The sequence below is a fragment of the Falco rusticolus genome, chromosome 4 (genome assembly GCF_015220075.1).
Source record: "Falco rusticolus isolate bFalRus1 chromosome 4, bFalRus1.pri, whole genome shotgun sequence".
In the NCBI taxonomy this organism is placed as follows: domain Eukaryota; kingdom Metazoa; phylum Chordata; class Aves; order Falconiformes; family Falconidae; genus Falco; species Falco rusticolus.
Window position 1 is genome coordinate 30,177,184 of NC_051190.1, and position 27,999 is coordinate 30,205,182.

At 47.9% G+C, this 27,999-nt stretch overlaps 2 protein-coding genes across 3 annotated transcripts; both read right to left on the reverse strand.

The window, feature by feature from the left end:
- Nucleotides 1-1,362: 1,362 nt before the first annotated feature.
- CHST12 (carbohydrate sulfotransferase 12) lies at nt 1,363-8,528 on the reverse strand. 2 transcript variants are annotated; one of them, XM_037386417.1, is made up of 2 exons: nt 8,461-8,528; nt 1,363-3,132 (listed from the first exon to the last, which is right to left on the reverse strand). In XM_037386417.1, exon 2 carries the CDS (start codon nt 3,035-3,037, stop codon nt 1,778-1,780), a length of 1,260 nt encoding a protein of 419 aa, XP_037242314.1. In that variant the 5' UTR covers nt 3,038-3,132; nt 8,461-8,528; the 3' UTR covers nt 1,363-1,777. The 2 variants fall into 2 exon arrangements, with proteins under 2 accessions (XP_037242314.1, XP_037242315.1); XM_037386418.1 differs by lacking the exon at nt 8,461-8,528 and adding an exon at nt 8,223-8,348.
- A 5,581-nt stretch (nt 8,529-14,109) lies between these two features.
- Nucleotides 14,110-27,909, reverse strand: LOC119147902 (kinesin-like protein KIF19). Its single transcript, XM_037387381.1, is given in 15 exon segments — nt 14,110-14,130; nt 15,516-15,637; nt 15,808-16,078; nt 16,666-16,855; nt 17,906-18,077; nt 19,050-19,203; nt 19,888-20,010; nt 20,914-21,066; nt 21,812-22,006; nt 22,593-22,718; nt 22,882-23,018; nt 23,645-23,732; nt 24,634-24,744; nt 26,971-27,106; nt 27,899-27,909. Coding segments are annotated over 15 exon segments (2,010 nt in total).
- Nucleotides 27,910-27,999: the final 90 nt, after the last annotated feature.

Below are 27,999 nucleotides of genomic sequence, written 5' to 3' on the forward strand. Positions count from 1 at the left end.
GAGCATAACTACTAGCAATTACCTTTCATTTATAGGTTAAAAAGCTTGATACAGTGCATTCACTAGGAAAAGCATGCAATACCAAGAAGATGTATGTGTACAGACGCTGGGGAAGCAAGGAGAGAGGGAGGAAAAGTCACGTCTGCCAATGGCCTTGGAGAGAAACTGAGTAAAAGGCCAACATAAAGAAGTCTGCCCAAAACACAAGGCTGCTTCCCAAGGCCTGACCCTGAACCTTAATCACCGATAGCATCCACAGCCCAGGGAAATAATTATGCATTTCAGCTCTGAAAGAGTTGCCTGCCCAATCTGCTAAGCAGACAGTTTTTGCAGAGCAATTCAGAGAGAAAAAGAGAAGCAGATTCAGCTGATGAGACACAAAAAGTCTCTCCAAAAGCATTAATCTCCTTTAGGAAGCAGCCCACGTGTTCCCAGCACAGTGGGCAACCATCACTCCTGCAGCAGGTCCCAGCAAGGCAGATGATTAGATCTGCATCAGTCATTCCGTATAAACAGAAAGGCAGCGGATGAGGATGCAGCATCACAAGCAGTAGCTGGCACTCTGAAAACAAATGAACTTCGAGTTCACCTTGATGCTTGTTTATTGAAAGAAACCTTTTGGATCTTCTTCTTCCAGGGATAAGCATCTGCATCCTTGCCACCTCCCCTTAAAGCATGCACAGAAATGAGGACATAGCACAGTTCTCAAGGGACCCGCACTGTACGCAGCGGTGACCAGGCCAGAGCAGCACACCAGCTCCCCGTCCTGTAAGCAGCTACGACAGCGACCTCTGTTTCTGCCTTAGCTGCTGCAGTATGAAGCCTGGATGCCAATTTCTGGACACCGTGTCCACCCAAGAGCATGCTCCGCCATCCATGCAGGCCACAACCCCCAAGAACTTCAGGCACCATCCTGGAACGAGACATGTCATGGAAGATGTTCCGCACTAGCAAGGAATACAGGGGATGAGGAAGCTCAGCTTTTTGGAAAGTTGAGTCCCACCACCACTCTGCCAAAAGATGAAGCAGCGCAGAGGTACCACGCTGGCCACCTGCCATCCTTAAACACGTCACGGGGCTTGTTGTCACTGCTCTCAACCGCCATTCCCTTCCTGTGACCTTGGCATCACGCTCACCAGCCACAAGCAGCACGCATCACCGGAGCCCTGGTATGCATCCAGGACTGTGACAGTCAGGCACTGACCCACCCGATCTGCCCTGAGCCCAGCTCAGAGCCACCACCAGCAGACACAGCTGGTGAAGGCACCACTGACAAAATCAGCTCCCAAAGAAATCCGAGGGCTCTGCAAACCTCGGACCTTCGGAACAGCAGCCCTGAGATAACACACAGAGGCAAGTGCATAATCTCTTGGGTTTTTCTTTTACTTTTTTTTTTTATTCCTTCCTTTCCTTTGCCACAACACACAGTTTGTATTAAATATCTTAAATATATTAATTTTTAAAAAGTATTAATAAAAAGCTACTGGAGGACACAACTGGCAGAGTAACCAAGGGCAGCGACCCATTGCAAAATATGGGGGCATTTTAAAAAACAAAATAAATGATAACAAAAAACCTGGCATTTTTTGCATGTGCACAGCTGGCTGGAATACCCTGGACTCTGGCATTATTGCAAAAATGGAAGGGGAAGCGGTAGAAAAAATATATTCCGTTGTACCAACCTTTATGGGGAAGGGAGTTAAGAGCAAAAATGAGGAGGCTTTAAACATTTTTGGTATTTCAGATGTTCCCTCCCACACCCACTGCCCAATCACTTTTAGTCTTTAAGCAAGTTCTCTGGCTTGGGGTAGCCGAAGAGTACAAAATCTGCTTCATAAAGCTTGTACAGCTGCTGCCTCCAAGCCAACGGGATTTTGGCAAACCAGTTATCTTCCCAGCTGCTGGCAGTCCTATTCCGGTAGCTGGGGGGGAAGCGAAGCAGCCTGTCCACTTTGAGGAGCTGCAACAGGTAAGCAGCATCCTCATCCAGCGTCTCCAGCTTTCCGATGAAATCATAGTCTATCTGACATGGATGGCACAGACGGTAAACCTGCCTCCAGTGCTCATTGAAGGGGGCCATCTTCTCTGTCCTGGGATCCAGTAAGTACTGGATGAAGTCAGAAAAGGAGACTTTGAGGCCTGCCCCAAAGGCCTCACTAACAGAGGTGGGAAGGTTGGTATGGTTGGAGTACAGTTTTAGCATGGGTATGGCAAAACGCCGGTAGAACTCCTCATTCTCCAGCTCAAATTTGCTGCGAAAGGCAGAGATGAGGCGGACAAAAGGGTCCCGTACAAAGAGGAACTTGGTGTACTTCTTCAGCTTGATCTTCATGAGGTGCCGGGAGAACTTCCCGTAACGGCGCCAGAATTTGTTGAATGTCAAGTGGGTGCTGGTGTTGTGGACGTGTTCCCGGGGGATATCCAGAGGGTTCCGGTATGGGACCCCCTGGTCCAGCAGGCTCTCACTTAACACAATCATCACCCGTTTCCAGTTGGTGCAGGCTACCTTGGGGACATAACAGTAGATGATTCCGTGGCGGTCATCCACAATCAGGTGGTTGAGCTCGTAGTTTGGGATGTCGTCAAAGGAGCGCTCCTTGGTGGGGAAGGTGAAGCTGGAATTGGCACAAAACTCCCGCAACGTTCTCTGCCTCTCTATCTGCAGTTTCTCTTGGTCCAAGCTGTTTCTATCATTGTGCGTAGACCAGTCATAACCCCTCACATTCTCCTCCAAATTGCTCACCACAGGCTTGCTGGAGCCCTGGACAAGTACCTGTTCTGTCTTTCGGGGGATAGAGCTATTCTGTTTCAGGCTTGAACTAAGCAGCTTTGCCAAAAATTCATCCACATCTGGCAAGGCTTCCCAGTCTTCACCTGCCGTGATACCAGGGATGGCTCCTGGGGAATGAGGCCTGGAGAAGGAGGTATGTAGGTAGAAGTGAGCTGTTCCCACGTTGTCCCAGTACACAATGATCAGGAGGATCATGAAGATGGAGACCAGCACCACAGAGAGACGGAGGAGCCGTGCTTTGGTCATCCTGACACCTACTGTGATAGCTGGCTTTCACCTGGATTCATCTCTGTCTTGCAGAGTAAGGCTTGGGATCCAGCATGGCGCTGCAAACCAGGAGCCTGGAAAGGTACCAGAAAAAAAGTTAGTTGAACTCTTAATGGTGCTGGTTTGGAGAGAATAACCTTGCACAGTCCAGACTCGTTGAGGGGCTGACCATTGATTTCCACATGGGGGGAGCTGCATGAGTCTGCAGTACTCACAGAGACCCCACGGAGAAAAGCTGATGGGCCAAAAGGCAGCATAATCTTGCAATTTTACCAGTTTCCATATCAATCATGGGGGTTTTATCAATCTCAAGCTTCTAGAATCAAGTGATTTCAAGAGAATCTCTTTTTTAATTTTAAAAAATAAATAAAATATAAAGATTTCAGGCCTAGAGATCACAGAAGGAAGTCTGAGAGTATTAACCACAACTATATACAGAAAGTATGCAGCGCCAACTCCCTTTCAGATCTCCTTGACTTTTAAACATACGTAACACACAACAGGAAGAAAGAGGGCTCAATCCATGACTTTAGCTTGTGGTTCCACACTGTGGCCTCATCTTCCCATGAAAGTGTTCTGTTACCACCATGCTGAAAACAAAGACCTTATTGGAGCTATAAATACATAGTTGAAGATGCCACTGTCTCAGCGGCTAAAGCAAGCCCCTGTTGAGAGAACACCACTGACCTGAACATATCGCCTTATCTAACCTGTGTGAAGGCACCCAGTAGATGTCATCTCCATGACCTTTCTTAGTAGCTACTTCACTTTGTCAAGAACAGAGAACGCAGTTTTCCTACAAAAACCCGCAAAAGGGACACGGTCCCAGTAAGAGCCACACATCAATAAAGATCTAAAGGAATGATCACTTTTAACTGAATGATTTCCAAGATCAAGGATGCCCTGGTAAATCTTTGTCCATACCTGGACTCTGTTGAGTCAGGACCTCTTTTCCTGGTTTAACATAACTTATATTTCTATCCCACTCATCCCTAACAACCCTTGACCACCAAAGACAGGCTGTTACAAGGGTAATTCAGAAGAACTTTTTTGGAGGGTGCAGCAGATTTGGTTTTACTTCAACCAGTCTCATCTTTTCACTGCTTCCCTGCTGACTCCCAGCACCTTTCCACCAGAAAGCTCCTCAAGGGAGATCTGTCTACTCACCCTGTTGCATGTTTTCTGGTCCAAGGCTCCGAGCAGAGGCAGGCTGGCAAACCAGCCTTGCTCTCTCCCCAAGTGATCAAGGAGCCAGTGCCTACAGCCAGGGAACAACAACAACATAAAGTGAGGAGCAGCTATCTGATATTTTGAGAGAGAAACCAAGGTTGGGTGTTTTACAGTCTCTCTCTGCTAGGTTTAACGTCAGAAGACAAGCAAAAAGTAGTCACTCTAATCTCCCCTCCAAACACAGTCCAGCCCCTGATTATCAACACAGAACAGCATCTACTGATAGAAAACAAGAGCCGCCCTTTCTGCGGACATTCTCATTCTTTCTAATGACTTCAGGACAAACGCTGCGAACACCAGCTCTGAAAACAAAGCCACTTCAGGGTAAGCTGTCCTGAAAAGCTTTTCAAAATGAAGACTGGGGTCTCTCTTCCTCCAGAAACATGGAGGTTGCTCCCAAGGCAGTTCACATGCCACTCTTAAACAGCATCGACCCCACCCTGTACAGGGATGCAAAGAACCTGAGAGTCCAGATAGGCAAAAGTGCCAAGCTCTGTCATTCCCGGGAGAAACGTGCTCAGCACCTTTGAAGCTCACAGCAGCCTTGCACTGAACAACTTGCCTAAAGAGCCATCTTTGTGGCTGTGCTTATGCCTCAGGGATGCCAGATTTAACAATCAAAGTCCTGGTTTCAAATACTAGAAAAAAAGCATTAGACCAGAATTTAGTAACAACCAGGAACAATAGCAGATACAGTTACATATCAAAGTATTTGCTCAGCTTGTCCCAAAAGATATAAAATGCAGGACTGAGTATTTAGGTTTTTTCCACCCGGGTGTATTTATTTACACTTCAGAAGTAGTAGTGAGAGCCAGAAATTCAGTGTAGCTGTAGCCTAACACATGGCTTTGCACTACAACACCAAACGCTGTGTATCCTGGAGCCAGGCTCTTATTCTACATGCGAAGAGGAGGTGAAGGAACTGCAGACATAACACTATGCACTCTGCAGAGCAAGAAGCAGGTATTACTCAGCAGTAATCTTCTACATTTAGCTAGTCAAGATTGAAGATGGAGCAGATATAAGAAGGAACACCCAGAGAGATGAGCACAAAGTTAAAGAAGGGGCAAATTACATCTGTGTGTCAGCACTTCAGGCCAAGCATCTCAATCCAACAGCAGAAGATAATGGTGTGATGCTGCCAAGCCTACTGCTTGGCACACTTCTGGGTTTGCGTTTTGCCTAAATCTGTTCTTGCTTTTGAGTTGGTTAGCTGTTCAGGGCAGGGACTGCTTCCTATTCTGGATGAATAGGATGCCCACTGCGCACATAATCCCTAGCACACTGTGCTTCCAACGCTGCTTGAGACCTTTAGGCTGGCTGGAATGCAGCAAGCCCAGAAAACTGCACGGAGCATCCCTTTCTGCCATCCCTATACCCAGCAGTCTCCACAGCTCCGGGCAGCACAGCAGCCTGCTAGCATTTCTGCAAAGCTGTCCCACCTTGGCGCAGACAGATCATCCCTCTCAGCAGCAGCGACAGAAGCAAATGAGACGCTGTGTGTGGCACACACATTCCTCAGGCAAACGGAAGGAGGGCTCTTTGTCAAAGCCACCACCACCATAATGTAGCTTTACCGAGTGCACCCCAAGGGCTCGAGCCTGCTTTTCAGGACACAGCACGCAGGCCTGCCAGAGAGTTTGGCTTTTCCAAGATGTACGGCAGCGAGCAGCACAGAATCGAAATGACTCCACTTCTATTAACTCTATCAGTGCCAGAGAGGAATCCTGGAAAAAAGCAGTAACACAGCTTATTCCCCCTCACGAGAAAAACGCTGCAGAAAACAGTTACTCTATTGACTACAATACATCCTCCTCCTGAGCACTTCATAAAAGATGCCAGACCGAAAGCAAAAATTAGAGGTCTCTGTACACATCAGAGGGAACACGCCTCCATCCTCCCCTTGCCAGAATCAAAAGGAAAAGCCTCCAAGTGGAGCCAAGAATTTACATTCAAGTTTAACCCAAAGTCACCAGCCAACAAGAACGTGCACCAGTATCCACACAAAGCTGCTTCTGTGACATGACGCTGGCAAACTGGGAAATGGACCAAGTGCTATAACCATCCTACAGAGCCTCCTGAGCAGCCATCCCATGATCATCTCCAACCTGAAGCCAGCCTGGGTGTGAAGCAGACTCTTCTCCGCACCCCAGGCCTGAGATAGGCACTGAGGGCCAAGGTCACTGGTCCCATCCTCTCGTATCACAAGCTGCCATATCACGTAATGACCTCTCGAACTCACATTTAAAACCAGAACGGGGCTATGTGTCCCCAGTGCTATTATTGCAAAAACTATTACAGATGCAACTCCTCAGGGATTTGGAAACCTTATTTGCACTTCACAGCCCAACTGTAACTATTTGTTCTCAGGGCAAACATGAGATTACATAATTCCTGTCTCTTTCTTCCACTCCTCTCCGATTTCTGCGAGGACTACATCCTCTCACAGCCTCTCTTTGAAACTGAAACAAAGTCCAGCTCACTTAGAGGAGCAGTACAGCCTAAAGAAAATACAGGAGCTTACACACGGGTATGTACTGGAAACAGGGGACAATAACTCATGTCTGAATAGCGATGGTTTTGAAGTGACTGTGCCTCCAAAGGCTTGGGTGCAGATTCCATCTCTTCTTGCTTTGTGTTTCCCCAGGCTAGTCCCTCTCCCACTTCTCCTAAGTCCCCATGGGGAAGTGCACAGCACAGGTCAGGCACCAAGCACCAGCTCACCTCCTCCAGTGACCACTCCTTTTAACATAAGAGGATATGGGATTTTGGGTAACTTGCTTGGGCTTCACCTGCTTCTGAAGATGGAAAGAGGTGGAATGAGAACTTTAAAAAAAAGGCTAATTCAAATGGATACGTTCCCCCGGGGCACCTGCATTCACCAGCATTCACTCCATCCATGCAGCCACCTCTACACATATCATGGTACACACCTGCTACCAGTTACACCTAGGGAATAACCAGCCTCTAGAGAAATGGAACCAATTTAACCTCCTGCAGGTGCAGGCAAATGAGCTCCCATCAGCCAAAGCAGACAGACCTGTACCAACAACCAGATATTATTTTCATGTGCTTGGCATCAATCAATAAATTGCTTCTCCACAGCTTTCCAGAATATAGCACCGTTTGCAGAACAGGGTGTTTTAACCCATGTAAGGGTATCAGCAGTTACATTAGCATAAATGCATACCTGAAACAAAGAATAGGGCTTGCATTGCATGTTTTACCCCAGCCTCACATACATACACTAGAGACCCGCAACAATACATCCTCATCTACACAGCTAACCCAGAGCCTTCCCTCCCACTGCTGTCACAAAGGCTGCTCTATACAGGCTTGGCAGTGCTGTTTTAATACCCATACATGCAAGTTGCCTCAATAACCAATTTCTAAGCTTTCCAGGAAGAAACTCCCAAACTCGCAGCACATCCCGTTGGGTCGCTCCCTCTGTCACACACTTCAGGAGCTGCGAACTCGCCGCTCCTGGCCTGGCAGGGGCAGGATGGGCCCCGGCGGCCGCAGCCTGGGCGAGCAAACCCCTGGGCGGCTGCTGGATGTGGTGGCCGGGGCCAGGAGGCAGAGCCCGTTGCTCGCCCCGCCGGCGTGTGCCCGCCGGGCACCTCCTTCCAGCCGAGTAGGGCGCTGTACGCAGTTCAGCTCGCAGCGAAGTTTTGTGCCTGAAGTTCAGGCGGGACTAACGCCGTTCGCGGCTGCCTCCGTGCAGCCACGCCGAGAGCCGCGCTCCGCCGGGGCGGCTGCCGCCCGGCTGTGCTTGTGCAGCCGCCCGGACCGCGGCAGCCCCCGAGCCCGGAGGCAACGCTGCAGAACGGGCCCAGCGCCGGCGGCAACACGAACGCTGGTCCGTCATGCTTCAGCGAAAAGGAACCGGCAGAGCCGCCCGCCGCCCCCAGTCCCGGCCGGCGCTGCACCCTACCTAGCACACCACGGCCGCCGGGCAAAGCGGAGAGACCAGCGCAGGGGTCGCCGCGCCCCCGCTGAGGCTCAAAACCGGAGCTCGTCCGGCCCCACCGCGGGGCGGCACCCCCCGCCGGGACCGCCTCGCCCGCGCCCCGCTACCCCCCAAGCCGTCCCCTCAGGCGCCGACCCCCGGGGCCTGCCCCGTCCGCGGGCGGAGGCCGTCCACACCCCGCCGTGGGCGGCCCCGCGCTCACCTCCCGGCCGGGCAACGCAGCCTTCCTCGCCGCTCCGCCGCCTCCCGCTGCCCGTCCCCGTCCCGCCGCTACCCGGGCGCCGCCGCCTCTCGCGAGACGCCGGGCACGGGGGTCCCCGCGGGGCCGCGGCGCAGGCGCCGCTCCGCCCGCCGGCGGGAGGCCGTGGCCCGCCCTGCCCCGCTGCCGCGGCCTGCCGGCGCGCCCCGCTGCCGGGAGCCGGGCCCTGCGGCGCCGTCGGTGCGGGCCGCCCGCCGGGAGGGGCCCTAGGCCAGGCCGGGAGCGGAGGGGCCGCCCCGGTGGGGAGCAGCGCCCGGCTGCTTCCCGCCACCCCAGCGCGACCGAGGCTGCGGCGGGAAGCGCGCGCGGCCGCCCTGAGGAGGCGGCTCTCCCCTCAGAGCGCCCTGAGGTGGCTGCCTTGCCAGAGCCCGCTCCCAGCGATTACGCGAGGAAGGTTCAACCTAAACCTCATTTTTTAAGTCGTACAGGTTGCGCCGAGGTCTCACACCACACCGCAACCCTGCGTGGGTATTTAATTTCCCTGCAAACCGGGTGTGCAGAGACAAGAATCCACCATCCAGCATCTGCCCTGCCCCGGTGACAGGACGACGATGAGCCAGCAGTGGCTGTGGTGGCAACAGTCCCTGTCCCAAGATGGACACAGCATCCTGACACCCATCAGTGCTCCTAGCTGGAGCTCACTGTAAGACGTAGCCAGTTCCAAGCTGTTCTGTGGAAGAAACCCCAGCCTTTTGGGTTCCAGCCCTGCAGGCTTTATTATGAGCAAAGTATAGATAACTGGATGCAGCAAGGCTGGAAAACGCTGCTTGAAAAGCCCGGAACGGTTGAAGCTCCCTTTGCTACTCTTACTTGCAATGGAGAAGAACAGAAGCAAAGCTCTGTTAGCCCAGCACTGAAAATGAGCATGGGCCCACCTTGCGCAGGAGATGGGCTGCAGTCCCACCTGCAGCAGTTATCAAAGCTACAACTGATAATTCACAGATTCCACCTGCAAGCTCTCAACCCCCAACTTTTACATTTATTAACAAACTTGAAACACAGGTTTTACAAACAGGGAAATTAGCACATCATGTGGCTTCCTAGGCTTCACAACAGTCATGGCAAAGTGTCAAACTCTTTGTTGCACAACCTCCCCTTCAGAGATACAGCCTCAAACTGATGCATTCAGCTCAAATGTCCCACTTTTTGTATGAAATAGCTCCAAACACTGCAACTTTTCATGGTGATTCAGCCCAAAGGTATTTAATGGAGATGTATATGCCTGGAAAACTCCCCATTTCCCCTCACTTTTAGCCCTTTGGTGTTTGTAGGTCATGTGAGGTCTTGTAAATACAGGTTTGGCTTAAGACCTGCTGGCACAGGTTTGTTTTACAGTCTGTGCTTATTTTATCTGTATATTCTTTTTTTATATCTTTGTTTACCTGAAAGGGTCAGCCCCAGGGAACAAGTATTCCTGACTTTCTGCTTCGCCATCACATCTCTTCTTGCTTCTTTCTGTTTCCTAAGGAAAATCAGCTGCTTGCTGCACCAGCTCATGCGCTTGGCATTGTATCCCCACTTCAGGGTTTTAAGGCATTTTATAAATACAAGTAATCTAAGCTTCCTCATCCCTGGAGTGAACTATCCCTTAACTTCCTGACAGATAGCAAAGCAAGAAATGTGTGCACGGTGTCACACAGCAAGTCAGAAAGAGCACGTAGGAGAATTCTTGCAAGTGCTGCAACTTTAAAAGAGGGTTCTTCATCCATTTGACGAAGGCACAGACCTACCTGAAATTGTCATCTGAGATACTTTGGCAGACCTAGGAGGGAAGCCACTCCTGTTTGGGGCATGCAGTCATTTATTCAGTGCAATGACCAGAACCATTTTATTTGCAGCATATTTAAAAAGCAGGGGAAATATTTTCAAATAAGCCCCTTATGGAGAAGGTTGCTGGCTAGAGACAATTGTTTCAAGAAAAAAAACACATTCCCACGGTTTACCTCTAGGCTAGCTCTTATCAGGGTCTTCACCTATCACCATGCTGCTTCTCCTGGCCGCACTCTGATCTGAAATGCTCTGTAGATGAAAAAGAGCTTAGAGCAATCTCTGGCTGCTCTCACAGCCAAACATCTGCTCACCCAAACAGCATTCCAGGCGTGTGTTACACCTCCTAGCTTCACAGCAACACACAGGGACGGCAGAGGAGAATGGGGAAACTATTTCTCAGGCATTTACATTTGGTTTTAATAGTCAGGGAGCCTTTTGGATGCATGGGTGGCATCCACACTTTTGCCCTGGGAAAAAAGGCAGCTTGGGCTCTGTGCCGACGGCTTCTGGGAGGCAAATGCTACTGGGAAAATGAGGGTTTTCTCTTCTCTTGGGCCCCGTTAACACCCTAGTTATCTTAAAGTGAAGCTAACAGCAAGAGAACACAGTACAGCGGAAAGACTTGCAGCAAGGTATGGAAAAAGCAATCTGCAATGTATAAGATCCCTCTCCCCCCTGCTAGCCTTCCCTCTGCTTTTCAGTGTTACAACACAGAAGCTAAAATACATTTTAAGGCACACTTCCCTGCATCTGCTTCCTCGACTTCCAGCAGTCTTGACATTCATTGCAAACCGCTGGGGCCACCAAGAGTCTTGCTCCCCTGGTGGCTTCTATTTAGTCTTCGGCTGGGTCCCCAAGCGGGTGACTGACTGCTGCGTTTGCCGACTGCTGGCACCATCTGCAGGCTCTGCAAGCCAGGGGAGACAAAGTACTCAGTCAAGTTTCTCGTGCTTCGATTTGAGCCAGCCAGTCAAAATGGGGAAGAGACAGATTGCCACGGGCTTTGGAGGGGCGAGTTTGGCAAAGGCACTAGGATCTTGCCTTAAGGATCATTGCCTTAAGAAAATCGCAAGGTGACACTTTCAGTGGAAGCAGTATGTTGTTAAATGGCTAACGCAGATTAAACTTTGTACTTCACATATGGATTAGACTAGGATTATGAAAAGCCCTGAAAATGTTATTTTCTCCTCGTAAGAGGTTATTTTTGGCCAAGAGGGAGATGGAGTGTAACTCACTCTGGAACGTTGCCCATGTCATCTGTTGGGGGAAAAAAAAGTGGGGGCTTAAAACTTGGCTGTAAAACCCCCACCCATGTGACTGCTTTTCCAACTGGTCTGTTTGTGTTGCATTTACAGCTCTTTAAGTTCAAATTGCAACAGAGCAAGTGCTGAAGAATACAGTAGTGCCTCCTGAGCCAGCCAACCTGATATTTCATGTACTCACCCTTGACTTGCTACTGTAGGACCCGTCCTTTGACACGGTTAGAGTTGCTTTGCTGGATAGTGCTTGCAGGAGCATTGTCTTTTGGCAGCACCTCTTGTGGAATCTGCTCTATCAAAAGCCGGGAAAGCTTCATTATAAACACAGTTTTAAAAACATTTTGCAATGCATGAGTCACTAATAGCTAGCCAAAATAAATTATAGCATTGTAAATAGGAATTTAACCATTTTTTAGTAAAAAAAAAAAAAAAAAAAGTGAGAAAAACTTAATAGCATGTGTAGCTATTGCTACCCTACCAAGATAATAGCACCTGTGCCAGAATGAGGAAGGATTCTGGCTACATTTCAATGGGATTTGCGTATGCAGTTCCTGGAAATTCGTTCTGGCCTTGTGTGTCTGCACTAAGCAAAACAACTGAAGCTGATAGATGGTTAGTGCAGCCTGTCACGTCTTGGTCTCCTTGCTGAGGTTTGGTTTGGATGTGAAACTGTCTGAGCAACTAGACAAAGATCAGTAACTTGTTGCAAGTGAACCCAACTGAACCCTAATTCTTCCCCCTAAGTTACAGAGGCTTAGTTGAAGCAGTGGTTCTACAAAGGATATGCTTTCTTATCCGTCAAAAGCTACTTAGACCATATAAAAAAAATTTGGATGAGATTTCTAATAGTTCTGATACTTAGACTTTACTCTGTCTTATTTCTCACATGACAATCCATCTTTTCCAAGAAAGCTGATGCAGGATGTCACCAACAGCTCTTTGGCCCCTACCTGAATGGTGGCTGATAGGAACCTTGACCTTTGCGGCAATGGATATGCTACTCAAAGCTTTTGGCTGATGGAAGAGTCTAGCTCGGTGTAGGTGGTTCTCAGAAGCTTTGCCTGCATTGGGGCTTGAGGGAGTCCAATGCTTAACTTTTGAGATCTGAAAGACATCAAGTTGAGTTAACCTCAGCAGTGATGTCTCTTACCTCTGATTGTTGCCATGTTGTACCAAAAAGATTCCCCCACCTGACTGGCTTAATTTGCTGTTTAGGCAGGAGGTTGAGGGCATTATAGAAGAATAAAGATATTTAACTTATTTCTTCATGCAGTTTGTACTATGTTTCTCTTACTGTATTTAAAAACCACCCTAGCTCCACTGGGTCCATGCCTTCTGTTCAACCCATCCCCTTTAGAAATAAACACAAAAGACCTACCCTGTGGAAGTTTGGTTCGAGAGAGCGAGATCTTTCCTTTCTTGCTGTCCTCTCAGCAGACATCCCCTGGTCTCTCCTGTTCTTCAGCACTCCCCTGGCTGGGGAGCCCAGCTGGCTCCCAGCCGCAGGGTCCAGCAGCAAACCCCCAATAGACACACTGTCTCTTGTCTGACAATCTTGGGTGGAGTTGGCCTCCAGATACTTCAGCTCAAGCATGTCTCCCTGAGAGACGTGGTCCGAGGAGACTTTGCTCCCAGGGTCTTTGTGTTGGGCTCTGGAACGGCGACTGGCTGCAACGAGGGAGATGCTTTTGGTGTTTGCAGCAATTTCTTCCAAGGTCTCCAGACTCAGTGGAACTGCAGCAACGTCTGATGGTGACTTTTTCCCATGCAAGCCTAGAGAGGTGGGGGAACGCAGCCTGGGACTCATCTTTCCGGCAGCAACACCTGTTGGTTTCTGCTAAAAATCAGAGCAATTGCAGTATTATTTGCTTTTCAGTCAAAGCTTTTATACTTTTCCCCTTCAAAGCACTTTCAAACATCTGGAAGACATGAAATTTCACCTGAAATACTGTTGTAACTTCGATGTATAGAGAAACAAAGGCAAAGCTTTTTGACTGTGCATCTCCCATATAGAGTGATGGCTACAAAATGAGTCAGCTGTCAAGCAAGAAACTGATGAGCTCTTAACATTCCCTCCTGTTCCAGGGTGCTAAGTGAATTGGGTTTCATCAGATAGACATCAGATCAGGGCCCAACAGACCAGTGAATGGCGATCATCCCTGACAACGCAGGTCCCCTCACACCAGACTCCATGGTGCATCTCTACAACTCCTGCCACTCCACTGGACACACTGGAGACTTGGTGATTCAGAGGGAGAGCCCAAACTGGAGGTGGCAGTTAAGCCGTGGCCTCTTAAGTAAATCCCAGGCTTTAAACCCAAGGCCAGTGCTCTAGGAGTGATGTTATTGCTTGCCAAAGTTTATCTTCCTTGCATACAATAGATTCTGTGGTTTAGCTGCCATGCATGTTCTGTCATCACAAGAGGAAGCTGCTATCCACAACAAACGTGCCTTGAATTCCTTTCCTGCCACACTGACCTGCTGAACTGGGCTTTTTGGCAAACCAGAGAAAGTTGGGCTGAGATGGGTATCCAAAGACCCCTCCTTCCCCCAGGGCATTGTTTTAGATGATCTGCAGCTGCCACTGTGAAAAGAATATGCCAGGCAGTTAACAGATGAAAGCACAGGCCCTTCATCAGCAGGGAGAGATGAAACATGTCTAGATGAGAGCTCTCAAGCTGTGGGAAAAGCCAGAAGCCTGGTAAATGTGGTAATAGAGGACACAGCAAGGAAGGACTTCAGGATTCATGAAGGAGAGAGATTTTCGTCCCCTGATTCTCACAGACTTTGCCATTTTATTTGGTTTAAATGCTTGCCAATCCACAGAAGCAAATCCGAACATTTCCCATAGCCCTCTCTGCAGAGAAGGTTCCTGCTAACACATAGAGCTACTTGCAGGAAACTCTTTTCTAACAGATTCCGGTTTCTAGAGGCTCTTCCAGTTTGATGTCTCCCAGTTTTGGGGAAGCACCTGGGAGCTGCCAGGTTCCCGTGCCCTAGAGAATAATTCTATTAATGATAAAGATTTGCATTACCTGTCTGACTCAAGGGTGATGGAGGGAATGTCAAACTTCACCCCCCAAACTTCACCCCCCATGGAATATTCGTCACGTTCCCAGGTAGAACATTTCTGATCTCATGTTTATTAGGATCCAGATGCTGACTTACATCCAGAAAAGGACTGTTGTGGGGCTGCAGGAAGAGGGAAGAATGAGATCCACAGCTGATTTTTCTCACTGTAAAGCCCCACCTCTAGCCCAGGCTCTCAGCCTGCAGTCACAAAGACACTCTTGATACCTTATGTGCTTTTCCATAGTTCCAGCCACCTGCTATTTGCTCCCCTCCCAACATGAATAGCATTAAATTTATTATTCATGGTGAAACCCAACTCCTTGCCCCGTTTATTCTAATCATAATAAACAGGGGAAGCTGCTGCTTGGACTCCCTGCTGAAGACTAGCAATTTCCTGCCAGCCCCTTACTGTCTCAAAACACAAGTTTTCCAAAGACAAAGAGGACATCTTTCATTTCTTTCAGGAAAGACCCAAGGACCTGGATATCTACTGTGCCATGAGCGAGCAGAGGCCTCCATGTTTGACAGTCTCCTACAGCCAGCACTTGGATGGCTGCATGTTTGGCCACCTAATGTTTTGTTTTCTGTTTGCCGCCAAGCCAGTTATCTCTTCCCAATCTGACACAACAGCAGCTAGGAGGATGAACACACTGGCTCATGCACAGCACTGCCTGGGTCCTCCTCTGTCACTAAAAGCCTTATCAAGTCTCTGAGTCAAAGGGAAGGGGACAAGGAGAACAGAGCTCCAGAGACAACATGTTCCTAAAGCGAAGCTCTGTACAGCTCCTGACCAGCACCAGAACCCAGCCAGGCTTTGGGGGTGTGTGAATCTATGGCTATGACACAAGATAACGGGACAGCGTGGTTTCTCCAACACAAAGGTCTGTTCTGCCTTACCCTGAGCATGCTGGACATCACTGAATGTAGCAGAAGCAGGCGGCTCAGTGTCCCCTCCTCCAGCTCAGAGAGGTGCAGGTGGTGTAACCTTGCCAGTGTCTCTGGGACAGGAATGTTCTGGGCTGGAACAGAGATGGGGAGGAAGAGCTAAAGATCACTCCTAGAGAAACAGCTGAGAACTGTGGAGTCATGACATCCAAGCAAGGTTTTCTGGGTGGATTGTTCTCCAGTTTGCCATCAGACAACAAAGCTTGGAGACAATGACAGAGCAGGAGCAAAGGTGCTGCTTTACCTTTTATTAGTATTTGCTGCTGCTGAATAATTTCTTCAGAGAGTAGCATGTGCTGCTGCAGTTGCTGGATCACAAAATCCTTCTGGCACAACAAATTCTCCTTGTAAAGCATGTTTGCCTGCAGCTCTGTGTTGCCAAGCTCAAGCTCATGGGCTCTGCAGAGGAGCCTTAGCACCTCCTGCTGATCCTTACTGGTGAGTTTTCTGGAGAAAAACTCCTCCATCTGGGAAGTTTTTTCCTTGGCATTTGCTAAGTGCTGCTCCAGCTCTGTCTGAAAAAGATAGGGGTTTGTCTAGGCAGCTCAGCTTCTTGTGATAACAAAGGCATCCGAGCAATTCTCTGCTGTATCCTTCATGCTGAGATTAAAGTAGTATCTACAAAAAGTATTTTGCTTATTCTAGTGGCAGCTACCATGTTTCAGTCATGGCGGATATATCCAGACACACAGTCTTTGCCTAGAGGAACTCACAAACATTGAAGTTTGCTACCAAAAAAAGTAATCACCAAAACTGATTACCAAAACATTGAACAACCAGTGAGTGACAAACCCTCAGAGTGTCCCTGAAAGGGAAAATGGGGAGAATTAGCTCGCTTATGGGTGCATAAGCCCAGTGGGTGCTTTTCCCCTTATGCTAAGAAACACAGGGACAAGAGGCAGGATGCAAACAATGTTCCTGTGTGGTTTCCTTCAGCAAAGTATTTAGGAGTCCAGCTGCAATGCAGGTGCCACACTGCTTTTGCAGTGCTAGCCCAAAACCCACAAGAACCTCTCTGAGTTACGCTGCTGCCATCCTTCCCTCAAGCACCCACTGGGCAGAGGTCAGACTTGCAACCACAAGGGCACCTTCACCCCCTCACCTTCAGGGCCGCCGTCTTGCACTGCTCTGCCAGCAGCAGGCTGATCTCTTCTCTTGCTACTGTAACTTCATGAGGTTCAGGTGAATTGATGAAACCCACTTCCTTGTCTTCCTCCTCTGTGTTTGCATCTTTCTCCTCCTCTGCTGGCTTGCGATACTTGCATGCACCCTGATCTTTCTCTCGTTCCCAGCTGCCAGCAAAAAAAGGAGTTTCTGGGACATGGTGACATAACTCTTAACGATGCATGCATAGCACTTCATAGTATCTGTCCAACAACTTCTTGCATGACAGCAGTAGAACTAATTAGTCCAGACTGCTCTGGAGCTGGACAAACCATGCAGAAGAGCATAATGATTGCTCTGGAGCTGGACAAACCACGCAGAAGAGCACAATGATCTTCCTCCCGTTTGGAAGTCTGTAGGACAGACCTCCTCTGTGATCTTTCCATGGCAAGGCAAACAGTGCTTTTTCCCACCTCATCACAAATTGTTGCCTATTCACAGGTACTTGTTGAATATCTTTAATGTCCTGAAGACTGTTTTAACTACAAAAGACCCAAATCCTAAGAGACTATAAAATTTACAGAGGCATTATATGGGTGACTAGTGATAATGAGAGGGAACTGACACACAGATTATCCAGAAGAAAAGGATGATGATACTTTCTCTGACATTAAATCATGCCCAGATGCAGTGCATCCAGATGGAAACCACAAACACAGAGTGACTGGACCATGGAAGGACCAACAATCCCAGTCTGCACTGCCATCCATTTTTTCCATTAAAACTCAAGTCCAGAATAAGGGCCAAACAGAGGTGAGGCATCTACTGTCTATGCTTTCAGTCTTGAGCTTAAACCTGATACTAGAGGTAGCAGGTTGCCTTACAGAGGTACCTCAGGCAACTGCACTGCAGTGCAGCACCATGTGCAGGCTGCAGTCTCCTTACAAGACCAGAGGGATTAGGGATGTGTTTCTCAATAGCAGAAATCACCCGCTGCAAATATAGCACCTTAATCTAAGGCTCAGAGTCGCATGGACTTAATCTACCTTAAATCCCTGGGCACCTTTTGCAGACCACCACCTTCCCAAGTTTTCCTCATCACACAAGTAAATCTCAAACCTACACTTGATCTCATCCTTTTGTCATTTTTGTTGGGAGGACCATGGGATATCGGCATTTCTAATGGCGAGTTTGGAGGTCCACGTATAAATCGTGTTGAAAGCTAAGGAGAGACTTACTCTGTGATTGTTAGGAGGTTCCTGCAGGTATCAACGTGCAGCTCAATGTTGGTGTTTTCCAGCTCCATCAGGCTGCGACGCATCTCCATTTGCTCCCTGAAAGCCCCAACCAGCTGTGCCCGCAAGGTGTTCATTACTTGGCCACTGTGTGCCTCAGAGCCTCTGTGCCTCTCTGCTACAGGAGAAGACATTTCTGATCTGCTGTTAGGCCAGGTAAACATCTGCCAGGTCCCCACAAAACTACCCTGAGACCAAGCTGCTCGGTCCACAAGCAGCTTGGTGTTACAAATGTTACAAGGCATTCATTTATAGGACTCTGCTTCATTTTGCAGTCTCTTGAAGTTAATAGTTTGCTTAATAAATCTGATATATCTTTATTGTTAGCAATATATAGGTCTCAGCGCTACTCCTTTTGTGAGTATTAAGAGGATACTGCATTGCAGGGACATCTCTTCCATCTTTCTACCCACCAAAAAGAAAAAGTTATTGGTTTTTCTGTGCTTGTTATCTAAAAATGACCTTGGGTATTGGTAGCAGAGGCCAGTTATACCTTGTGTCTTGTCCGTCAGAGAAATTGACAATTTTTATTTCATTCCATGCCAGATTCACTGACAAAAGGAATAGTCCCCAGGGCAGAACAATCAGTGTTTAAAAAGCTTCACCCTGCCCCCCTCTCTTTTTTTTTTTTTTTTAAATTAAGTGCAACAAACCATACAACAGATCTCTGTGTCCTGACATGGCCTCAGAGCCCATGATGATGCAGGCTACAGAACTTGGTCACGTCTCTGTGAGAGTCAGAACTTCCCACAGCAAATGCCAGCACTTGATGTCAAAGGTCTTTTCAAGGGCAGGTTTGTGAAGTCCAACACATTTTAATGTTGGGGAAGATGCTGAGGAGGTTGAATGTGTTGTCCAGAGTCACACAGTATATCAGAGACAGGCTCACACAGGAAAACAACCTCAGCTCCCCTGGCCATCAGACTGTGTTCTCTGCTCTGCTTCTCTACAAGCATTGCTAGACCAGTTTCCCTCAGCCACATCTGCATGGAGGCCTGCCAAGCGCTACCACAACCTGTCCACACAGCTCCTCTACCCACTCTCTTCCCTCCAGATACCCCAGACCAGTCCTTGCTCCTGGCTCTACCTTGCAGATCCCCAAGGTCAGAGCCGACTGTACTTTTCTCCTTCTCCTGGTTTTCCGCCCTTGCCTTCAGACGCTCGATCTCCCTGTGGAGGTCTGCGATGATGCTGGTGTATTGGTCAATGTGGTAGGAGACATTCCGCAAGTTACATTTTACCTGGTGAGACAGAATACGTGAGCATTTGTCCTGCAGTCCATCATTGGTACAATGGCTGCAAACAAAGCTATGCTTTCAGTTGGAAGGGCACTAAATCCTGTGATGGGGAAGAATTTTCCCTCATGAATGGTGAAACCATAAATTAGTGGTTTTCCTTAATTATGGGAAATTCCCAAAAGGTAACAGAGAAAAGCCACAGACCCTGTGTCCACAGGGAAAACACAGAGATCCACAAAGAGTGAAAACCCTGTTGTAGATCACTGTTCAGCTTCCTTCGCCCCACAAGCCTATCCATTTTATTCCTCCTTTCTGCAGCCCCCCCAGTTCCTCTTCCAGGCCCAGCATCCCCACTGGGACATGCCTCCTCCCAGTAGTCTTCCTCCAGCCATCATTCCTTATGTTCTGAACCCGGGTCCATACCAGGCTCGTAAGCTTCTGCCTTTTCATTATTCTGCTCCTTTGTTTTGACCCTCATATTCCTCTTCTTATCCACGACCCACACAATTTGCTTTCCACTGTTCCCTTCATCTGCTTTTTTTCCTGTCACTCACACAGAGCCTCTACGCCACCCTGCGCTGCCCCTTCTTGAAGTTTTTTCTCCCTTCATCCACTACCTCTTGAATTTCCACTTTGCAAGCTTTAATCTCTAACCCCCACCTCCTTGTGAGTTGTTTGTTCATTTACCTGTGTCTTGATGTTTTTTGCTCGACAGGCATAGATCAAGGTCATTCGAGATTCTTCAAAGGAGGTGCTGGCTGGGCTGATATGTGCAATCATAACAGTCCTGCTGTTGCCCCCTAAGGAGTCCTAGAGGGATGCAAAGTTGACGAGGTTAATATGGACATGGCAGGGTCTTGCTGCTTGGTGGTAACCACCATGGTCGGGTACCCCAGCAGTTCATTGAGTTTCTGGTGGAGAACCCCAATTAGCAGTGAAGAAAGTGCTGGTAAAAGACCATTCATTACGCCCTCTCTCCATCAACAACAAAATCAGCAAGTAATTAACTTTCTACAAAAGAATTTTTGCAAGAAAATCAGTTTCCACAAATGTGCTGGCAGCTTCTCAGTTCTGCTCACAACAGAGGCCTGCCTTTTTATCCATCTCTTCTCCTCCCCACTGTTGTCTAGAAAACACATCTGTCAGGCAACAGCAGTGGTAGCTCAGCACCAAGGCTCAAGGTGAGGTTCATAAATGAGGTTGTGAAGTATCCATAAAATAACCATCATAGCAAAGAGTGTGTCTGCAACCTTTCTGATTTCCTAAGCTAGAGGCAATTTATGACAGCACAGAGTCACTCTCAGTCTTTCTTCCTCCTGCCCCAACAATATCCAAATTTATTGGCCAATTTCAGCCAAATCTTATAGAAGGGACGAAACATTCAAAGCCAGTAAGTTAATTAAAAAAATCACTGGTCACCTGCAAGCTTAGACATATGACCCAAATCGATAGGATTTCCTTAGCCCTGTAGGAAGCCTTTCCTTAACCACAGAGATCACAAGACAACAAGCTTGTTACAAAAACAGCTGTGTCTGATTCAAGCCCTGATTGTATTGCAAAGCTCATGCAAGATCCAGGAGGACTGTTCCGAGCTGGATAAAGACAATGCACAGAGACAGTCAAGGATCAGCTCTTAAGCCCTGTCTGATTCAAGTGGTGATACCAGCAACAGACACACCGAGCTCCTTGCTGACCCTTGGTGTACTACAGTACCTTCAGCAGGCGTGTGAGTTTGCTGTCTCGAAAATTAACAAACTGGGCCCGGCTCCCCCCCTTCTCACTCAAAGCGTTGATGCAGTTGCCCAAAGCCAGCAGCGAGCGGTTGATGTGGGCTCCTTCCTTCATCCTCTTGCCCTGGTTCCGAGTCTGGGGGGAGAGGAGAGAGGGAGTAGGACAGGCAGACAAAGCACACGCTTCAGAATGTGGGTCTGTGCCTGGGGAAGATGTGCGGCATCACTGGGTCAAGGTTTGGATGACAAAGCAATGCCTCCTGAAAAATCAGCCTGAAAGTGTGGGGTTAAACCCCATTCTGAGGCACAGAGATACTGGCAGCAGTACATTTCTTGGAGAAGATGACCCAGCTCTTCTTACTTCTTAAAAGATAACAGCTATTAATTATCTTCTACAGATTATTTCAGAAATTAAGATGCACAACTACATCACTCCAGAATTCCTGGTCTCAGTAGAAATACTGGTATGTAAAATCTCTCTCCCTCAAATCACCTCCCTGAGTTCCAGCATTTCCTCCTTCCCACTGGAGCCAGCTGCCTTATTTTCCACCCACCACCACCCCTCTATTCCACAGGCACCAGCTTTCTCTTTGACAGCACAGGTGATCCCTGCCTAACAGACTTCAGCTTCTCTTTAAATGTGAAAATCACTGCTGGTTTTTCCTTCTTTTTTTTTCGGGAAAGGCTGCACCCAAAAGCTGGTTTACATTTTTCCTATTATACTAGTTGGCCTAATACAAGATATTACCAATATCTTCAAACTTTGTTTTTATTTTCAGGCTGTCCCAGATACAAACTACTTCTCAAAAGCAACGGAGTGTTCAGGATGAGGACAGGCACCTAGCCTGGTCTCACCAAAAGCTGCTGAGTTCCAGCCATACCTGAGCTGCTCTCTCCGACCCTGCCAAGTCAACCATGAAAAGCTTTCCAATCCGCAGTTCCTCGCTGATCACCTTACTTTGGCTTTTCTGCATCACTGTCACCTGCAGGACTGCGTGCGAGCGGGAGGACGTCTTGTTGGTGGCAGTAGGTTCCTGGGTGCGTTGCTTGTTTCCTTTCATTAACAGCTGCATGATCTAAACAACGCAGAACAACATGCAGAGGCGTATGACTCTGCCTGAGCCGCAGCATGGTGCTCCCCACAGACTGAACCCCTCACCCAGGGCACGGGCAAACTCTGGTCCCGCTTATGCTAGTGGGGGTTTTGCTGTTGATTTTCTCCAGATCTCCCCCTTTAGCTTGCAACCTTGGAAGTGTGGGTTCATGACAGTTCATCTCACATCCAAGGCACATGCAGAAGTGCACATCGGGGTAGCTCAAGGGAATTTCATTATTTCTTCTCCCTCTCCAAATGGTTTTTGAGATGTGTATACAGATCAAAGCACTCTTGCCTTTCCAGGAAAGCAGCATGCACTCAGGGGAAGTAGAGCTAGCAGGAGCTTAGCTGGAGATTTTAGCCTGATTTCTACCACTCACATGGCTCCATGATGAGCCCTTTCCATAAAATTCACATTAATCCAGTTCCACCAAGGTCCTGCTACAAAAGGTCCTGCTACTGAGCAAGGCACAGGCAATAGGAAAGTGTCAAGAAATGTTAAAGCACTGATGAATGAAAACACCCCTCTCTCCCTTTCCCTCATCACGGACCATAGCCCAAAGCACCTCCTGAGCATTTGTAGTGGAGACTTCCGTAATTCCTGCTATCTGGATGCTGCCTCTGGGGTCCTCTCTCAGGTCTAAGAAGCCAGAGGATGGGTTCAGGAGGTCACGGATCACCTCGTTATAGATCTGAGGGTAAGAAACAAGGGGTTGGTGTGAAACTCGCCTTGGGTCCTTAGGTCTGCAGAGAGGGTTGAGTTGATCCTGCATTTCAATGGACAGGCCCGGACTCCCCCCTTCTCATCACGCCTGCTCCACAGAGCCTGGATCCAAGGCAACACAGACACTTCACCTCCAGGTAGGACATGGAGACTGTGTAATCCATCTCCTTGGTGGAAGCTTCAAGGGCCTTAAAGAGGTCATCAAGAGCACGGATGTAAATCCCTGGTTCGCAGTCCATCCCTAGCATTGTGTAGGTTTTTCCTGCTCCTGTTGAAGATACAAAGAAGAGCAGCAAAGCCAAACTTCCATGTCAGCCAGTTTCCACAACAAATGAAGCCTGGTTTCCTACTGATTTCTGTCCTTCATCCCCTAACTTGCTCTGGTTACTCCTGTTTCTCATCCCACCATGACACTGCCTCAGGAAAGACACGGCACATGCCATCCAAAACGGGCAGGAAGAGGACTTGCAGACGGGCAGATTACGTATGTTAACTGCTCACCTAGGTGTTCAGAGCTAGAGTAGAAATATATTTTCATGTAGTCTGTAGTCTGTAAGTGCCTTCTGCAGCTACGTCTATTCTCCTGAGATGAGTCTACAGCACTGCACAGACGCTCTCATCTCCTCCTCCTTTTCAACAGGAAGATTTGTCTCCACTGAATTCCACCTCAACAACTTAAACAGGACAGTTTCAGTGACAGTGACAACTTACACGGGACAGCTTTGTTGTTACTTCAGCATTTAAGGGAGATCCACACTTCCCAATGAGAACGGTATTTTAACGCTTCAGTCTCGTCCTCACAGTAAGCAATTGATCGGCATTACAGCTCATTTCTGGTTTGCAGAGCTATATTTTATTCATCTGGAGCAGTACAGCTACAGGGAACTACTTTACCTGTTGGACCATATGCAAAAATGGTTGCATTGTAGCCAGAAATGACTCCTTCTATCAGGCTTTTGGTTGTGGACACATATACTTCCTCCTAATTCAGCCAAAAAAGCAGAGATTTTTTGTCAGGCACAACAGCTGTCCAAATAATCTATACCCAATTACATTCCCCATGATTTTCTATGTTTTACAAATTTCCTGGGCTTTGGAACAATTCATGAGCCATTTGAATTTTGACACATCCTCAAAATGAGCAGAAAAGCACTAAGTTTTATTGAATTTTCTAAAGGCAGGCAAGATGCAGGAGCTTACTAGAATAAATGTCCTTAAATATTCTTGTTTTCTTGGACTCTGAACATGGAATGCTTTGTTTTTCTTTTGTGTCTGCTGAAGAAGGGAGTAAATTCTCTCCCTGACCTAATCCTTTATTGAGAAGTGCCACTGGGCCTCCAAAAATGTCTTAGGTAGCATACAAGTGTGCTATGCTGAATTTTAATGTAAAAGAGCACACAGATAACTGAACTACTTGTGAGAAGCGGGGCTGCAGTCACATCATGGTGATCACAAAATGCAGGTGCTGATGAAATCCTTGTACTGCAAAACACAGCTCAGTAAGGGCACTAGAGCTCACTGCGTAAGCCTGTAAAACAGGTGCAGGGAAGAAGCATGTGAGAGGAGATCCAAGCAACATGGCAATGATCTCATTCACTGGAGACCTCAGGAGACAAAGCTCTCCATCTCCACTCAGGAGCGATGCACCTGGGGAGCGCTGGTGCAGGAGGGAGAGGCAGGCTCAATACTGCACGTGTCTCCCCGCTTCCCTGACTAAAGGAAAACCCTCGCAGTCCTCTTGCTCTTCAGCACTGTCACGTTTCACCTGGGTGACATGTGGCCTCTGGGATGTGCAGGTCTACTCACATGCCGAAAACGTTCATCTAAGGAGGGAAAAAAATGCTAATATTAAGCCTTTTGGTTAAAAAGGGGAAGAATGTTACCTGGGTTGCTCCATGATCAAAACCCATGTCAAATACAAATGTTTTTTCTTGGGATCTGTTAGCTCACAAGATGTCGTCTGGATCTTCGCTTGGATCTATCAAGACCACCCTCTGTTACAAGATAAAGCCAGAGGAAAGACCTGTTATACCTGGGTATGGTTAACAGCCTGTCAGGATTTCTTGCAGCACTATCACCATCACAGCTCTGGACAAGAAGAGCGTGGCCCTGCAGCTTTGTGTGGAAAACACACTTCTGTACACAATGCTGAGGCCAACAAGCTCTGTTGTGCAACCAATGTAATCTGGAGAACCAGCAGCTGCTGCAAAATGCTTTGAAGGTTAGCTGTGCAGTGGAACGGTTGCTGGCATTGGGCAACAGCAGTGGCTGCAGGGCCGTGACACCCAACCAACCTCTATGCAGGCAGGATGGAGACGGGACCTCTTACCTCAATTTTCAGCCAAGATTCAGACAGAGGAGCTGTGAAAGAAAACAGTTAAGTTCCTTGGGAGCAAAAGTGCCCAAAGTAATCTGCCAAAGCATTTCATGCACAAGGACTGATGGAAGTACCTGCATTGCTCAAGGACAGAAATGTCATTCCATTTCTGGCTTTTATTAAGGAAAAAAAAAAGGTAGGAGAGGGGTTGCAGCAGGTTACAGAACTGGTTCTGTTTCTTTTCAGTCCCTTAGGATCTATTTCAGTACATAATTATCACAGTATATATTCTTTCTCTTCCACTGAAACGGCTCATAAGGAGATGCTCAAGCCTCAAGGGAAGGGACAGAGAACCCTGTGTCTCTTACTCCAGAGTAGCTTTCACTCTCTTAGGTAAACAGATCATTATATAAGCAATTAAAGCATGGATCAACCACCACTTGACCTACGGAATAACTGCATTGGTGTGCCAGGCATGGGAGACAAGTATCTAGGACAAATGCCCACAGGCATTTGGGAAATGTTACGGCTTTGGTTCTTCTTCTGCATTTCCTGCTAAATTCCAAGTCTCTAGAGTATCTCTAGTTTTGATCTGCAAGTTTTCAATTACCAGAATGACTTTTTTTTTTTTTTTTTTTTTTAGTGTATTCACTGGTCCTGCTCAGGCCTTAACACCTGAAGCAACACAAGAACAAATTCTGAATGGAACTCCTGGTTTATTGTCAGTGGCAGGATTCGCCTGCAAAAGATGGGTTGATGCATAATCGTATGCACGTGCAAGTATGACAGCCAAGAGCAGAACTTGGAGGACAAGGTCAGCATGTTTCCTTCAGCGATTTGCTCTGTAACACTTTTAGGCCCCTTCTACTGAGCTTTGGTAATGTCCAGATTTTGTTTGCATCCAAAAGAGGGTCCTCCTCTTCCAATCTGGGGCTAACACCTCGTCTAACTAGCAGTATTCCAAAAGCATGACTCTTCCGCTCTTGCACAGAAGCATTAAAACGTAACAAGACACCAACAGAGTCAATTTTGAGTTAGGATTAACAAGCAGGCAGAAGCAATTCCAAATGAGTTAGGCTGGAAGTAAAAATAGCAGGGAACATGAATGTAAATCAAAATGCACCAAGAAATTTAAGTATTTCAACTGCCCAGTCAATTAATTTGCTTTCATAATTACAGTTATTTGCGTTACTAAGAGAAGCTCATTCTCATAGATAGAAGTTACTCAGACTAATGTAATGCACATTTCCTTCCCAGATTTCCATTAGAGCAAATAGATCTCAGAGCAGATGATGCAAGTCTGAATAAGCTGTATAAAAATAAAGCTGATATCTTTGTGAGGGTAATGGCTGCTTTAAAAAAAAAATTAAGGGGGGAAAAGAAAGAAGGCTGTTTCACCAGTCAGGTGCTAAATAAAAACTGCATTTATAAGATAATCCGTAAAGAGGAAAGTGAGATTCATGCTCTCTTTGCTTCTGAGGGCTGCTATTGTTTGACTATGGCATGGTGACAAGATATATTACAGAATTAGCGTGCGTTCAGAAAGGGTTCAGAGAAATATCAGCTGAAGCACAATAGAAAATAATGGGGTCTACATTGGAAAAAAAGGTAAATAACAAGGGCACAATAAGAATACGTAAATAGATGTAGTGATGTAGAAAAGGTAATCGGGGACCTCCTGCAATCCCTGTGTAAGAGGTGTAAGGTGCAGAACTGGAGAGAAGTGCCATTTGCCCAGGAAGCTGCATCCCTGCTGTGGCACAGCAAGGCCGGGGGTTCGCAGGATTCGAAAGCAAGTGTTTGCACGTGAACCAGTCTCGTGGCGGTCTGCATGACACCCAGCAGACTCCCCAGTCCCCAGCACGGGGGCTTTCCTGCAGCCCAGGAACCACCCCCAGCTCACCTGCTCGCCCACTCTGCGGGCAACGAGCGCAGCTCCCTCCTCTGCTTCGGCGTCACTGATGGGACGGATGCGAAGGGCCACCTGCACACACAGCACACACGGGCAGCTGACATGTGCTGGGGCCACCCAGACGCACCTGCAGCAGGGCTCAGCTCTGAGCAAGCACCAGCCATATCTACAGCTTCTGGCTGCATCTCTTCCGCTGGTCAATCTTAACACCTTAAGCTTAGGGCCTACAGAGTTTAAGGAAGTTTGTGAAGTTTAAACCAGTTAATTCTCCCATGATTTGCACTTTTATCTTGACAAATTCCTTCTCCCTCTTCCCCTGTTCCTGTCTTTAACACAGCAAGACTCCACCTGATTGACACAGAAGGTGGCAGAATGAACTCATCCATGTCATTGCTGCTGCCAGCAGGAACTTTCAGAGGTCTGCGACCATGGTACCAACAGCTGAAGGGCTGAGCACGCCTGCAGACACCCCCTCCCTGTGCTCCCAAAACACTGATTAAAGTTATCCGTGACAAAGAAAGGGAATCACATTTCACTAAGTATCCATTTCTTTTAATCCCAGGTAGCATTATGAGCCTGTTCAACCAGATCAGAGCAAGTTGGCCCTGATCTGTGCAGGTCCTGCAGGGTTCCTTGGGAGGTGGAATTCATCACAGGACTGGAGCAATTATAAAGCAGCAATTAACTGCCACAACTCAGTCAAAAACACAGTACTCTGTTTTGAAAGACAGATGATAATTTGACTCGAAGATTTAAAGCACACTGGCTGTATTTGTCACTACGAACAATACACAAAAGCACATGTATTTCAGCCTGTTCGATCTACAGGTGAAGCAACAGAGAAAGTGCGGTGCCATGGGTCAGCCATGGGGTTAACTGGGCCCCCTGAAGCTCAGGTCCTGCTCTGGCCAGGACTCACTCTGCAGCCATGGGCGAGTTTTACAATCCCAAACCTGTGTGCCTGGTGGAAGATCTAGCCGAAATCCACCCTAAAAGCTGTTCTTGGGGTCTCAGCTAATA